Source organism: Crinia signifera, chromosome 1, assembly GCF_055691185.1.
Source record: "Crinia signifera chromosome 1, ASM5569118v1, whole genome shotgun sequence".
In the NCBI taxonomy this organism is placed as follows: domain Eukaryota; kingdom Metazoa; phylum Chordata; class Amphibia; order Anura; family Myobatrachidae; genus Crinia; species Crinia signifera.
Genome location: NC_139217.1, coordinates 123,451,472 through 123,468,201, shown reverse-complemented (window position 1 = coordinate 123,468,201; position 16,730 = coordinate 123,451,472). Strand labels below are relative to the sequence as shown.

Below are 16,730 nucleotides of genomic sequence, written 5' to 3'. Positions count from 1 at the left end.
CACGTCCCCAGTAGTGCCAGTTACATAACACGTCCCCAGTAGTGCCAGTTACATAACACGTCCCCAGTAGTGCCAGTTACATAACACGTCCCCAGTAGTGCCAGTTACATAACACGTCCCCAGTAGTGCCAGTTACATAACACGTCCCCAGTAGTGCCAGTTACATAACACGTCCCCAGTAGTGCCAGTTACATAACACGTCCCCAGTAGTGCCAGTTACATAACACGTCCCCAGTAGTGCCAGTTACATAACACGTCCCCAGTAGTGCCAGTTACATAACACGTCCCCAGTAGTGCCAGTTACATAACACGTCCCCAGTAGCGCCAGTTCCATAACACGTCCCCAGTAGCGCCAGTTCCATAACACGTCCCCAGTAGCGCCAGTTACATAACACGTCCCCAGTAGTGCCAGTTACATAACACGTCCCCAGTAGTGCCAGTTACATATCACGTCCTCAGTAGTGCCAGTTACATATCACGTCCTCAGTAGTGCCAGTTACATAGCATGTCCTCAGTAGTGCGTTACAGATGTCCCCAGTAGTGCCAGTTATATATCATGTCCCCAGTAGTGCCAGTTACTTATGTCCTCAGTAGTGCCAGTTACTTATGTCCTCAGTAGTGCCAGTTACTTATGTCCTCAGTAGTGCCAGTTACATATCATGTCTTCGGTAGTGCCAGTTACATATCATGTCTTCGGTAGTGCCAGTTACAGATGTCTTCAGAGGTACTAGTTACAGATGTCCTCAGTAGTGCGTTACAGATGTCCCCAGTAGTGCCAGTTACATATCATGTCCCCAGTAGTGCCAGTAACATATCATCTCCCCAGTAACAACTGTCCCCAGTAGTACCAGTTACATATCATTTCCCAAGTAGTGCTAGTTACAGATGTCCCCAGTAGAGCTTTTGGCAGAAAAAAAAGTACATTCTGGAAACTATGGTTTTCAGAATAATTTGGATAACAGATATCTGGATAAGGGATATTAAACCTGTACTAACATTATTACTAATACTAAAACTACATTATAGAAAAACATTGCAAATCATTTTCCAACAATCTCCAGCTATATTATTTACAAATAGCATATACCCAACATTTGTTGGGTCACTTCTGCCCTGCTATACTTACCCTGTGCCAGTCGCGGTGCAGCAGCGTTCTCCCTACTCTTAGGGGGCTATTCAATCCCCTGCTGCTATTTCCCCCATCGGAAATAGCAGCAGGTGCCTATTCAATGCTGTCTTTTGTGACAGCATTGAACAGGCATCTCGGCAAAGCAAGCCCGACTTTAAAAGCAGTCGGGCTCGTTTTGCCGAGAAAGACCATGGATTGTCGAGCTCACGGGCGGATCCCGCCGATCCATGGCCGTTTCTCGTGGCCACCACCCCTTTTCGGCTCTCGGCAGGCGGGGCACTGAATACTGCCTGCCAATTATCAGTTAACCAGGTCGAGAACGGGACAGGGTTGCGTCTGTCAGGATGTCCCGACAGTCGTGTCTTATCTACCGAAGTCTGTCTGATCTCCATGCCTCCCCCTGCACATGTATGCTCAGGACATGATTTAGTGGATTTGTATATACATTATACATGACTAGTAAAATCTCAGAAAGATACAGATTATTAATACCAAATTAAAGTAGTGATTTACTGTACAACCAAGCACAGCAGACACTCAAATAATTGTTGATATTTAGTTAATGTATGTGGTTAATTGCAATGCGCAATGTACGCAAACAATGGCTATACGGACACACTTCGTAAACGGGAAACATATATATACCTTTGACCACAATTGCAGACATAACCAGGGACAGGAGAAAAAAGTGTACACCGTGCTAACTGATTCAATTCTCATAATTAATACATATTTAGGTGCCAATGACGTTCAATAATTAAAAACTCAATTTAATAATATTTAACAATAAAAAAATTAATTAACATACAGTAACAACATATAGTTACAATATATATTAATTATATTTTTTTATTGGTAAATATTATTAAATTGAGTTTTTAATTGTTGAACGTCATCAATAAATATTGATTAATTATGAGAATTTAATCAGTTAGCGCGGTGTACACCTTTTTCTCTTGTTTTTAGTATATTTACGGGTGTAACAACCCCTTTTTTAGTACACTGCAGCTTGGTCAGGCAACCAAGTTCATCGCGCCTCTGTTGATAACTTGTTATCACCATTTTCTCCATTATAACCATACACATAATGTACAAAGTATTGAAACACATGCCAATGTGTAGAATACAGTTACAGCACTGGATACCACAGTACAGCTTTGGGCGATTGTGGGATCATCTTTCATATGTGATCCACAATATATATGTTCTGAAATGAATCAATATTACTACGATATCACTTACTATTATTTTAAATTGATGGTGGCTGATTTATTCTTTGGAAGTAATTGAGCTCTCAGTGAAAATCTAGACAAATGAAACCTATTTACTTTCCTTTTTTACACTAGTCTAAAAAATATACACCTCTATTCTTCCCACCAAGGGGTTTATTTACTAAGATGGGCATTCTATTGAAGATGGGGTGTTGCTATGGGCAACCAATCTACTTATTTATTTAGCACCTCCTAGAAAATAATATATATAATCTGTTTGGTTGCCCATAGCAACATTCCACCCTTAATAGAATTTCCATCTTAGTAATAAACCCCATAGTCCCCCATGAGCATTAATATATTTATGTTACATTGGGGCAGATGTATTAAGCCTTAACAAGAGATAAATGCAAGGGTGATAAAGAGAGATAAACGTCCAGCCAATCACCTGCTAACTGCCATGTTACAGGCTGTGTTTAAAAAAAAGTCAGTAAGGAGCTGATTGGCTGGACGTTTATCTCTCCTTATCATCCTTGCATTTATCTCTTGTTAAGGTTTAATGCATCTGCCCCATAGTGAGGCAGAAGTTCATTAGGATAAACACATCCATCTGTGGAGGCAGCAACATTAGTAGTGAAGGTGAGGAGTGTAATGTATAGTAAACTAAGCACTTTGGTTTTCTGTTATTTATCCCACCAGAGGCCATAAGTCAGTAGACCATGAGCATACAGGAAACCAGTAAGGCAGCTGGGACTGTGTTAGTCACTGCAGGGCATGATATGCTATGGTAATTGGCTGACAAAAATGCACAAATGAAATAAAGGGGTCTCTGCTGGTAAGATCAGAACAAGCCCTAACGTCGAGGACAGATGGGTGATGAGACCGCTTCTATGAAGATATAAACAAATAAACCACAGGTCGTTCTGTTTTCATGATGCAGTATGTGTTCTGACCTTTGACTACTTAAGTCCATTATTGCAGATAACATTTATTTTTCCCTTAGCATCCATAATTTTGGTAGTTCACCAAGTATTCATTTTTTTTTACAAATGGAAGAAACCTATAAAGTCAAGAATGGCAAACACTAACATACAGTCAATGTATGTGTGCCAAGTGTGTGTGTGACAATACATGTACGTTCTAGAATCATCCTTCTGGTGTTTGGTTTTTACATTTCATGCTTAAATAGTTTTGGCTTCTGTGTACATTGTGAAGACGCAGTTAGATATCCTTGATCTTTGGCTGGTGTCATGCATACACTACATGCATACACACCTTTCTTTCTTTCCTGCAGTGTTCAAAGGCCATGCTAGTACATGGTCTATCCAGGGTATTGTTTTTTTCAATCCATGGTTATAGAATGAGGGGATTCAATATGTTCTACATTATACCCCATGGGAATAATCATTTACCAAGAAGAATTCAAAAATAAAAATAACATTTACGGGCACATAATAGAAAGTTCTTTATTTACAGATGCGGTGTCCTGCAGCCAGAAAATCTAGCCAAGCTAAAATGTCATCCCTTAGAGGACATTCCATGCTTGCATCAATTCAAAACATGCACTAGAAGTTTTGTATCCATAACCAAAGTGTATGTTACTGTTGTCAGCAAAGTCCTCTGTATCTAGTCAATACAGTGACACTAGGCGGTCAATAGGGTGAAAAGGTCAATATGGTCAATAGGTCTACACAGAATAGGTCAACATTTTCTTATTTTATTTTAACCCTTAACCTGCCTCAGTGCCTAACCCTAAACCTGGTAGCACCATTATCATCATTATTCAACCAGTCACTAGATACAAGTGCAATTCCAGAGGACTACAAAAGACTGTGCAAAAGTAGAAGCAAGTAACTACCGACCAGTGAGTCTATGATCCTACTTAAAAAACACGGTCCCCTTCAAAATGGTCCAATGGGGCCCCTTTATTACTAGATATACCCCTGGGTGACAGCCCCAGTACAAAGATATACAGTATAGCGTGAGAGTTGCAGCCTCACTAAATTTATAAGACACAATCACAATGACTTAAAAGTAGCTGCTAAATCATGGAAAAGTCACAGATGCCTGCAGCTCGCTCTTTAGGTCACACCATTAACGTAGTTGTATAATTATCACGCTCTATAAACGTTAGCATGGGAACACAGGTATAAAAGTTAGAAATCAAGGTTCGTTGGCCTTGCGTCTGTGAAGGTATAGCGGCAACAGTGCAGCTGATCTGTGTGAGGAGACCATGCCCCTGGTACATTATATGGTACTTATGTAATATCTGGGCTCCCGTTTTTCTTATGAGACCGCGTCTGTTTGCCACGCTTCGGGCACGGTGGCTCGCTGTGCTCGCCACACTATATAAAATCAACTCCATGCGTATTTGGATAGTAGGGGTATGAAAAAATGGGGTGCATTTAACATGGGTGCCCAGATAATACATAAGTACCCATTATATTTACTATCTTTTTTGGGACAATCTGAACCAGATGGTGCACAAACCTTTGGTGTTTGATATATAGATGCTGATCTGTACCCATTTTCCCCTACTTTTACGATGCTTTACTATCTGTGCCCTTGAGGTTGTATCTAAAGAATATGGGAGATGGAACTGGGTAGCATAATTTGTTCTTGAGTGAAAAATTGGCTGGAGAATAGGGAACAGAGAGTTGTGATAAATGGAACATTTTCAAATCAGGCTAAAGTTTTAAGCAGTGTTCCGCAAGGGTCTGTTCTGGGCCACTTATTTTATTTATATATATATATATATATATATATATATATATATATATATATATATATATATATATATATATATATATATATATATATATATATATATATATATATATATAGAAAAAAATGGCGGCACTCACGGGTTTAAGGTGTGTTGGGCAACTGATGTGACCACTGCTTTGTACTTTTAATACAAGAGGGCAACTGATGTGACCATTGCTTTGTACTTTTAATACAAGAATTTGTTTTCACCTTAAACCCGTGAGTGCCGCCATTTTTTTCTACGTCTATTCATCTAAAACCAGGAAGGCACCGCGGTAACCTGCCTCAGCAAGCACGAGTGCCGACCGATACCCATATATATATATATATATATATATATATATATATATATATATATATATATATATGTACTTATGAGTTATCTGGGCGCCCGATTTTTTGATTGTATGCCTTAAGTTAAGGCATACAATCAGATGCGATGCGATGTGATATCGCATCGCATCGCATGCGACCATCGGATGCGATGACCCGATTTTTCCATAGGGATCAATGTTAAAATGGACAGAGTCCATTTTAACATGGAATTCAATGGGAAAAAGGGGTCCTCTTCATACCCCTACTATCCAAGTGGGCATGGAGTTGGATATAAACCTGTGGCGAGCGTAGCGAGCCACCGAGCCCGAAGCGTGGCGAGCGAAGCGAGCCCCGCGAGGGGACGGTATTCTATGTCCCCTCGCGGGGCTCGCTACGCTCGCCACGCTTCGGGCTCGGTGGCTCGCTACGCTCGCCACAGGTTTATATCCAACTCCATGCCCACTTGGATAGTAGGGGTATGAAAAGGACCCCTTTTTCCCATTGAATTCCATGTTAAAATGGACTCTGTCCATTTTAACATTGATTCCTATGGAAAAATCGGGTCATCGCATCGCATCGCATCGCATCCGATGGTCGCATGCGATGCGATGCGCCCGATCCGACCCGATTTAGAAATCAGGCGCCCGGATAACTCATAAGTACCTATATATATATATATATATATATATATATATATATATATATTTATTTATTATTAATGACCTAGGTAATGGTCTAGTGAGCAAAAAGTCAATTTTTGAAGACGACACTTAACTATGTAAGGTAATTATAATCGGATCAGAATGTAGTCGCTCTACAGAAAGACTTAATAAACTGGAGGATTGGGCAGAAAAATTCAAAATGAGTTTTAATATTGATAAATGTAAGGTCATGCTTTTTAAAAGATCTATAAATGAAATGAGGAAAATATAGGGCAGGGGTCCTGTCCTCGAGAGCTACTGACAGTTAATGTTTTCCAGGTCTCCTCACAGATTCATAAATGAAGTAATTGGCTCCACCTGTGGATCTTTTAAAATATGTCAGTCAGTAATGAGTGCACCTGTGCCCCAGCTAGGTGATTTAGAAAACATGAACTGTTGGTAGCTCTCGAGGACTGGAGTTGGCTACCACTGATATAGGAGAATCGTCAATGCAGATTGTAAGCTCCTCAGAGCAGGGCCCTCTTGTTATCATAACCCTCTTCTCCTCACATCTCACTTACAGCTCTCTCCTACACAGCGATCATCTTTGCCCGCATACTCTCCTACTGGTAAAGGCTCATCTTCTGCCTTTAGACGCTAGCCCCAAGTAGTATGCCGATTACGCCCGCACTACATACATGTAAGCTGTATTGTGTAATGTATTATGGTGCTCTTTGTTACATCTACTTATTTTTTATTTATTTACTGTAATGTTAGGTTCTGTCTCCCTGTACGGTTTCTTTGTATGCCCTTTGTATGGCGCTGCGAAACAATAATAACAATAATGGAGAAGGATTTTGGGGTGCTCATTGACAGTAGGCTTATCTGTAGTGCCCAAGGTCAAGGAGCAGCAAAGGCAAATAAGGTATTCAGATGCATAAAGAGAAGCATAGATGTGATGGAAGACCGTGTAATTTTGCCACTTTATAAATTGGTACGGCCTCATCTAGAACACAGTGTACATGCACATCCCCTGGCGGGGGCTGTCCGCCAGCCCATGCAAGGAAGAGGGATGCTCCATTTGTACAGTATCAGGTGATCTTTTTATGACACAGGACACATGGTCAACCAATAAGGTTAGAGGAGAGGAAGTTTCTCACCCACCAAAGTAAGGGTTTCTTCACAGTAAGGGCAGTTAAGATATGGAATACTCTGCCAGAGAAGGTTGTGATGTACATATAACTGATATAACTGATAAGTTTAAAAATGTATTAGACACATTTTTAAACTTATCTTGGGGTATAATCATTAATTATAGTGTCCTATAGTGGCTTCTTAGTGGACAGTCACTTTGGGTCATCGGGGCTTATTCTGGTTCACTAACAAAAGCAAATTCCTTCTCCAATGGACAAAACCATGAGCACTACAGGAGGCAGATGTAACACGTGCAGAAAGATTTAGATTTGGGTGAGTTATTTTGTTTCTGTGCAGGGAAAAATACTGACTGCTTTATTTTTACACAGCAATATAGATCTCACTTTGAAGTAAAACCCCACCCAAATCGAACTCTCTCTGCACATCTGTTACATCTGCCCCACCTGCAGTGCACATGGTTTGTCCATTTGAGAAGGAATTTGCCTTTGCGAGTGAACAATAAGGGCCACTATTCAGTGTAGACACCAATACAGTGCCTGAAATACTCAGCAAGTTGATTATCCACACTTTAGTGTTTGCATACTTTTTACATTACATCAAATCAAGTTAAAGCCATTAAACTGAGTGCAACATCCATACTACATAAGGGTTAGAAATCTGAAATCCTACCTTGGGAAGACTGACTGGTGTCCGCTGCCTCGTTCGTGCACTTTTTATCAATGTCCGCTGGTCTCCTGGAAGCAAGTGGTATTTCATGGCTTCAATAAGATAATCCTTACAGGCACTGCTGTTCTTCACTAGTGTCTCCTCTTCAACTCTCTTCAAGAAATGATGAAAACATTGCAATCAATTCAATAAAAAGGTAAGTTCAGTGTCTATAAGCAGTGAGCCATACCCAGTGGGCTGCCTAATTGGCCCTGGCATTTGTGCACGCTCTAGGACTTTTGTCACGTGCGTGCACACACCACGTGTGCACGCATGCGTCGGGCATGTGTGCGCTGCTGATCCTGGCTTCCAGGAGAGAGGGGAATGGCCGCAAAGCCGCTGGACCTGCCATGAGTCCAGCAGCTCTCTCTGTGTGCAGATCATGATCCCTTCAATCCTAAATAATTTTATTTATTGTGCAATGAATGTAGGGTTGGTTTTTTCGAGGAAATTGGGGTCTCACATTTTAGCTGCCTGACTGTCCCAGGGCTGGTTATCATGTGACAGGAGATGCCACTCTGCATGTTCCTGCTGCTAATGCTGCATAAGCCCTGATTTCAAAAGCCTATTGTAAACAAATAACATTTTGGGTAGACACAACACAATGTCCCTCTAACTATTTTTTAAATACTAATCAAAGGCCTAGTGCTGGTTACAAGTTTAGGATAGATTCAAGCCATTTTATACATCTATCTATACATCTATATCTATACACACACACACACACACATATATGTGTGTGTATAGATATAGATGTATAGTCTCCGAAACACTACCATCTGCTGGCAGAGAGTGAAAGTAAATCTCTTTCTCACACATGCACAAACACAGAAGGTATCAGACCAGCTTTCAAAGCTTTTGCTTCAAGCGGGCTTACTAGTTTTAAGTAATTGTTTGCGTTGGTTTCAAACACTGTTGTTCGGTATACCTAGCAGTTCTGTTATTTTCCCCATGTACAACAAACTATGGGGCAGATGTATTAAGCCTGGTGAAGTGATAAAGTGGAAGGTGATAATTCAGCAGCCAATCAGCTCTCTCCTAACTGAGAAACTGAAGACCCAATCTGTGCAGTTTAGGAGGAATGGGGATAGATCTGATTATATTCCATCCTTTTTAGAAGAGCACAATTACAACAACATTATAATTAAAGCCATATTAATGAAACTATCCATCGATCTGCGAGAAGTGAAGCCAAACATATTTTTTCCAACTTAGAACAAAGTTGTTATTCCTTCAGAAAGGCTTTGGCTAGCACCATACAAACATTTGGGAATGTCACATGTTTTCCAGCCAATGAATCATGTTTTTTTTTAGAAACTTGCTTGATAAACATTCACAATTTACAATAACTGTTAAACACCATGCTTTTAGTTTGAAATTAGTCACATAACAAGGCTATAAAGAAAATAATGATCGGATTATTATGCTGTTTCCCTGCGGTCTAGGAGGTCAGGCCTATATTTGAGAGGAGTTGTTCTATATCTTTCAGGATGCATCACGGGGGTTAGCATGGTGCTGCCAGGTAATAATGTACAAACAGAAAGAAACTTGTCTTACAAAATTAAACATTACAAATTACAAAGCTAGTTTATGCCGCCTGACGTACTTCAGCATATGGGACACAGAAGCTAACCTGCAAAGCTCTAATTTGGGGGGAAATAAATATAACAGATATGCAAACAAAACAATTAGTCACCACTTTGGTGTTTTATTTCTATTTCAGATAGCTATGCAAACCAAAACAGTACATAAGACTTTACAGTGATCATCAGTTTGGCATGGAACAGATTTGTCTAGCCGTAGCAATGAGCCTGATGCATCTACTATCACACCAACGAGCTATACACCTTATGGGGCCCACACATGGGACAACACAGCGATCTGAGCAATGTAGATCGTTCGGCATGATCGCTCAGCACAAAGCGCTGCACATCGATGTTTCACCAATGTGTGCTGAGCGATCTGTCAGTGCCAGTGGTCTGCAGAACACTGGCCCTGACCGGCTAGATTTAGCCAGCATGCAGGATATTAATTGCTGGGCGATAGAGACAGACAGGGCCACGCATCGATATGTCCCATCTGTAAGCCCCATTACCCCATTTTGCCCGGTAAAATGTGTGGGCGTATTGTGCTTTGATGTAACACAGACTGCAGTGTAACAAACTGAGTAACTTTCTATTCTCTTCTATCCGCAGGCTTATGATCAAAATGTATACCATTTATGCACTCGACTCTGCCATGCTGTACAGGATTTAATTATATAGTATGGCATGATTACTGCAAAGCAGAGTATAAAATCTTTTCACAACTTTGAAACCAAAAATGCTATGTAAGCCACAACAAAGAGAAAAGAAAGGCAATTATTATTATTACTGAGAATACAAATAACAATATTACTGGGTTTAACTTTTGGCAGTTTTAGACATTTTGACCGCTCGTGAAGTGGTTGAAAGGTCTACAGTGTGTTGGTGGACAGTCAATAGGTCGACACCAAATGTCAACATGCAATAGGTCGACACAGGCAAAGGTCGTCATAATTAAAAGGTCAACATAACAATGCTTGACATTAGTTTTTCACAGATTTTTTGGGGGGAACTTTTTCATAATTTGCCATTCACGTGGACTACAATTGGGAATGGTAAAGTGTGCCTAAGCAAGGAAGCAGGCCCAAAGCTTGGTGAACAAAGTAAGCCATGCAAGGGTACACGCTACACTAATTTGGGGTCCATGTCAGATGTTGACATTGACACAAAAACCTGTGAAAAACTCATGTGGACCTTTTCATGTGTCAACTTTTTCCATGTTGAATTTTTTCTTTTAGCAACCTTTTAACCCTGTTGATTATTGCATGCCGACTTTTTTCCTTGTGTCGACCTATTGACATCTACTGTAGACCTTTTAAACCACACCCCTCTGCATCTAGCCTGTATCAGGCAAATTCTTTGTTCTGCCGATGACACAGTCGGGGGTGGGATCCAACATGTTGGACAGTTTCTATTGTTTGATTCTAACCCGAAAATGGGCAGTATTGGAGAGTCAGGGATTTTTAAGATAATAAATTTCCCTGATTTCTCCAAGGATCACTGATGTCTGTCAATCAGACGGCAGACATATTGCCCACTACAGGAGAACAGTGAAGGTGTATGGATTCCAAGTCCCTGTGACAGATCTGTAATCAGACACCACAGTCACATACAAGCAGCTTTTACCACTTTGGGGGTATTCAATGTGTGTTGATATTTCCGACAGTCCGAAAGAGATGCATCTACGTAATGCGGCCACAGATTGTCAGAAACGGCCTAAGATTTGACAATTTAGCACCATATTCAATAAGGCATTAAATCAGCATTGTCAAAGCTGCTAAACGGTCAAATATGCTGCAGTTATCGACAATCTGCAACAGTTTCCGATCCACAGGCTTTCTGAACATCCGAACATTTCCGACAGTCGGATCGATTGAATAGGTCAAATGTAATTTCTGCCAGTTCCTGTCAAAAAGTGTTGCTATTTCCTACTGCTGGAAAGATCAGCACAAATTGAATACCACCCATAGCGTTCTATAGAAATATAGGTAGCAGTAGTAGAGCACTTCAATGTGAACACAGTCCATTAAATTGAGGAGCTGTAACGATATGATATTTGCATTCATTTTCTAAAAGTACATTGAAAATACAACATATGTCTATAGTCTAGTTCGATATTCAACACACATCTGTCATTTTTATAAAACTAAATATGAGCACATGGGTTATTAAGAGTTGCATTCAACGCAGGCTCAGATGTGGACTTAATGAAAGCAGATCTTCATCTATATTCAGAGGCGGAGCAATCTATGCATCGGCCTCGCCCCTATCCATCACCTGTCATTGCTATCAAAAAGTCCCTTTGCACCATACCTATACCTGGTGCAAGACATTCGTCTGAAAACAGAACATATCTTGGCATACGCTCAACTCTGAATATCCAACAATGACATCTACACACATTTACTAGCATTGAATTTCACTGCTATGTATAGCTGCAAAATATTTCCAAGTTGGCTCAGGCTCTTAACGTATTTTACAGCTTCATGGCAGGATATAAAGAATACACAACACAGAATGCAATTTACTACTATAAACCGGCATGGGAAAGAAAGCAACTTTAAATAAATCAAATATTAGTTTTTCTATTCTTCCCTCCATAAGTGATCGAAATAAACTGTATTTTTCAGAATCATGTACAAATGAATTCCATTGTGTGCTAAGCTTATAAAGCAAACAATATATACCTAAAATTGATTTCTCATAAATACTTATCAAAAATCAAAGTAGACAGTAAATAAATAAAAAAAGGTCTATTTGATACAACTTATTCCTGAACACAACTACTAATTGCTATCAACTAACCTGATCCAAGACTACCTTATTACAGGCTCCCCACCCTTCTTGACAATACACAGGATTCAAGTGGGTAAGAGCATTGGAGACAATATATTTAATAATATCGGACTTTGGGATGATTTATAAATAGGTGTGATATAAAATTGGATGTTTATTATATATATTATTGATATTATACTGAACTGTTTTTTGTTTTTTTTCAAATGAATGGTTTTAAATTGTGTCTTTTTATTACCTTAAATGAATTAAAATATGTATAGATCAAATTAGTGCGCTCTCTTCTCTTTTGTTTTTTGTTTAAGCTTATAAAGCACAGCGAGCAGTGTACTGTACATGACAATAAACTGGGTCAATGGGACTGCAGCACAGCATGTACAACTTTTCCTTGTGTCTATATAATACCATCACTGTGCCTATAGTAAGGGAGACCTGGCACAGACCAATCTTATAATATCAAATGCAGACCAGTCATAAGAACTATCAGTACAAAGCCTTCTTGCAGTTTTCCCTGCATACATGTATAGATCCGAACCCTGAGAATGATTTACTTGTAATTACCTGTACTAAGTAATCCCTCGAAAGTAATGGAAGACGGACATTTTCCATCAGATGCGACATGTGCTCCTGGCGGACATCTTTATCGTGGTTTACCCATGCAATGACTGCTTCAAATACCTGTTAGGGAAATATTGTAGAATGGATCTTTAATGTACTTAACTGTTCAAATATGATGTAATGTGCACATGAAGTATTTGGGTTGGGATCATTGGGTCGACCAAAGGAAGGTCGACCACTGAAGGTCGACACTGCAAAAAGGTTGACATGGGTTTAGATCGACAGGGTCATTAGGTCGATAGGGGTAAGGTCGACAGTCAAAAGGGTGACGTGGGTTTTTCATGTTTTTTTACCTGAATGTCGACATGGACACCATATCAGTGCACCACGTGCCGTTGACACGTGCCGGGCACGATGCCTCGCTTGGCACACTATTCTATTGTCCGTCCATGCCCAAGTGGAGGACGGTAGGTCATGAAATACCACCTCTCAACACATGTAGGCTCCAAAAAAGGTGAAAAACCCATGTTGACCTTTTGACTGTCGACCTTGCCCATGTTGACTTAATGCTTGTGTCGACCTAAAGCCATGTTGACCTTTTGAAGTTGTCGACCTAAGGCCTGTCACCCTTCCTTTGGTTGACCTAGTGAGCGTATACCGGAGTATTTATGCTACGGTAGGTGTCTACCACACAATGTCATGTACCAGTGTTACCACGGCTGCAGCAGTCACGTTATACAGCACTGTTTATCTACACGAGAGGACTGCCTTGAACTCCCAGCACTAACGCAGATATAGGGATATTGATAGTCAGCTTACAGGGCTCATACTGAGACCCAGCTAATTACCCTTCACTGAGAAGCAAGAACACGTGACACGGATTTCCATTGATTCTAGCAACCGCTTAATACAACTTTCTCACAAAACAAACAAGCTATAAAATAGAATTTTCTCCAATTGGCAGGACTACTTTCCTCTGTAAATAAACATACGGATACTCAGCTAGGCTTCAGGGATCAGCACAGATTACCATGAGCACTGCGATGCCCAAAGAAGTGACTGTTTTCTGTTCTCTCCTTCCTAGTGTACAATATTTGGTTTTCACTATAGCCATCAGCGTTCCATAAACTGAAATTCCTTTGAAGTCCTTGAAGCCTCATATCAGACCATCAGACTTAAGCCATGTGTGTGTGAAATGTGCAATAAAGGAGCATGATGGAAACCTGAGGCCAATGGAAATATACTGAATGATCCAAGTCATTATACAGTGCAAGGATACAGAGCATCATACTGCAGTGCAAGTCAATAACAGTCTCAGTGAGTTATAATCCTCATAATACATAACCTACAGTAGCAATCACTGCCCTCACCCCTGGGTGCTTGTGCAGAAACCCCTCCTGGGTTTCCATGCATAGAAAATCAAGAGAATACTGTCTATATTAGCAAGGTGTCCAGAACAGTCTATGTAAAATGTCATATATTCAATTGTCTATCTTACAGATGCATTTATTGACTTTGAAAATGACAGACCAGGAAGCAAACAGGCCAGTGAGTATGTTCTTTCTGTTTTACATACTGGAGTCCCACTGCTACCTTTGCTAGTGATCCATTTATGATTATTTGGTGACCGGAGCACAGAGCTGCAAACCTCAGGTAGACATCTAAAACTACTGTATGTATGATTAACAGAACAATATGGCAATGGATCAAAGGCGACACAGAATGATAAATATGTGCAAACCAATGGTCCACAAAGGATGAGTTAAGGACAGTTCTGGTGTCTATGAATTGTATTCTTGTTTCCTTCATATTAAAAACAAAAATAAATAAAAAAAACAGTGGCAAACAAGACCTTAATACATCTGGTCAGTGTAGCTTCCTGATTCGCCTTGGTAAAGATGTGCCGCTTTAATGCACCTCCCCACATTGTGTTGGTATTTTGATTTATTTTTAAATGTTACTGTTTTTATTATGGAGGAAATGTAAACAAGAGGACAATTCTTCATAGGCATTTTAACCCTCCTAAAATCCTCATTTGTGGACTATTGTTTTATACTATTCTGGTTGCCTTTCATCCAGTGCCATAATGTTCTGTTAACTATATCCTTTTTCATGGTTGGGCGGGTTTGTGGTCTGCTGGATTGTGCCAACTCGGTTGTCAAGTTCTGCATCAGAAATCCCTCATTTTGCGATTACACTGCCAGTATGAGCCCATAAGCTTTGCTCTGGTAACTACTATTTACTAAACAGCAAGCCGAAGCTATCAATTTTTGGTCAACTTAAAACAGCAATAGTAAGATATACTGAATCAGGCTTGTGTATATTGCTGTAATCAAATCTAGCAATCACAGTGACTTTGAAAACCCACTTTTTAGCAAATATACCCATTTAAAGTTATGTGAAGCCATTTCTCATACTTCTATGGTACACTATAAAATGAGCGTCAATTGTCCCTATACCAGACCAGTCATTCTATAAAGTTACCCTGTCACCTATGACCAGTGGTGGCTTACTATAAAGGCAGAAGCAGTGTTCAGGAAATTGCACACATACAAGATGGACTTCCAGAACTGTTAGAACATTGCACAATTAGCCTACTGCAACTGTACGTCTGACAGGTATACTTAGCAGTCAATCTCTACATGAAAAACACAAAAGAACATTTTAGAACAAGCAATTACCTTTTCCTCAGAAAGAACCGTGAGTTTATCACTAGCAATCAAGCTACACACTTGTTCTATTCCAAGGTTTAGAAACTCCTCGCCAGGGACAATATCAGAAAAGTGTTGTTCTGTAACAAAAATAGCAATCAGATACTGCTAATAACCAAATGACATTAAAAATAAACAAAAATGAGAGAAGATGGAAATGAGGGGTAGATGTATGAAGCGGGGATAAGGGAGGAGTACTGCTAAAGTGCCTGGTACTTTATCACCAGCCAATCCGCTCCTGACTGTTAAGTTATAGGCTGGGTTTAAAAAGGGATAGTTAGTAGCTGATTGGATGGTGATAAAGTACCAGGCACTTTATCACTTCTCCCCCCTTATCACTGCTTCATACATCTACCCCTGAATGAGTTAATTTAAGGATGTTGACAAGATAAGAAATGGGAGGAGAACCTGACATTACTTGTTTCAATGTGAAATTAATAGTAGCGCAAACAATAGTTCCTGAGAATGATGGCAGTAAATTTAGGATGTAAATAGCAACGGTCTATAATTTATGGATGACACTGCACATTATACACTTGAAAAAAAATCCAGAATATTTGCGGACAGGACAACCGGGTGACGACAGAGCACCAGTGACTGTATGATCAGCCGGAGATGGGGTGGGTGATACACTTGGGGGCGGGACAGAGCAGAGCAGCAGACAGAGTAGTCTATGACTGTCTACATCAGGGGTGGCCAAACCATCATCGAAATCTACCAACAGTTTATGTTTTCCAGGTCGCCCGTGGATCTGTAGAATCTGTTGGTTGGGAATGAATGCAGCACAGGTTTGAAAATGTGAAAGTTAGTAATGACTGCACCTGTGCACCAGCTAGGTGTTCTGGAAACTGAACTGTTGGTAGATCTTAAGGACCAGAGTGGCCAACCCAGGTCTAAGGTGTATATTAGGAAATGTTAAAAAAAATTATGTTTTCCTTGTATAATTAAAAGCTAGCAAAAGGTCTTGAATCACTAGAATAAAAAGATAGGTTAACCAGGCTGAATATGTTTTCACTGGAGAAACGGAGGTTGAGAGGAGATATGATTGGTATGTTCAAATACAGGATTGGGAATCTGGGAGATGATTTTTTCACTAACAGGCTTATACTTCGGACACGCAGGCTCGAGGAAAATAAATTCTGTACTGAATTAAGAAGAGG

The 16,730-nt window shown here is 40.1% G+C and overlaps 1 protein-coding gene across 1 annotated transcript in view; it reads right to left on the bottom strand.

The window, feature by feature from the left end:
* Positions 1 to 16,730, bottom strand: part of KLHL2 (kelch like family member 2) — a 94,401-nt gene that overhangs the window by 25,757 nt on the left and 51,914 nt on the right. The window contains exons 6-8 of the mRNA XM_083172895.1: positions 15,541 to 15,650; positions 12,863 to 12,979; positions 7,887 to 8,036 (exon numbers count right to left, since the gene is read on the bottom strand). Of these exons, the coding sequence (XP_083029021.1) occupies positions 7,887 to 8,036; positions 12,863 to 12,979; positions 15,541 to 15,650 (377 nt within the window). The remainder of the gene's footprint in view (positions 1 to 7,886; positions 8,037 to 12,862; positions 12,980 to 15,540; positions 15,651 to 16,730) is intronic.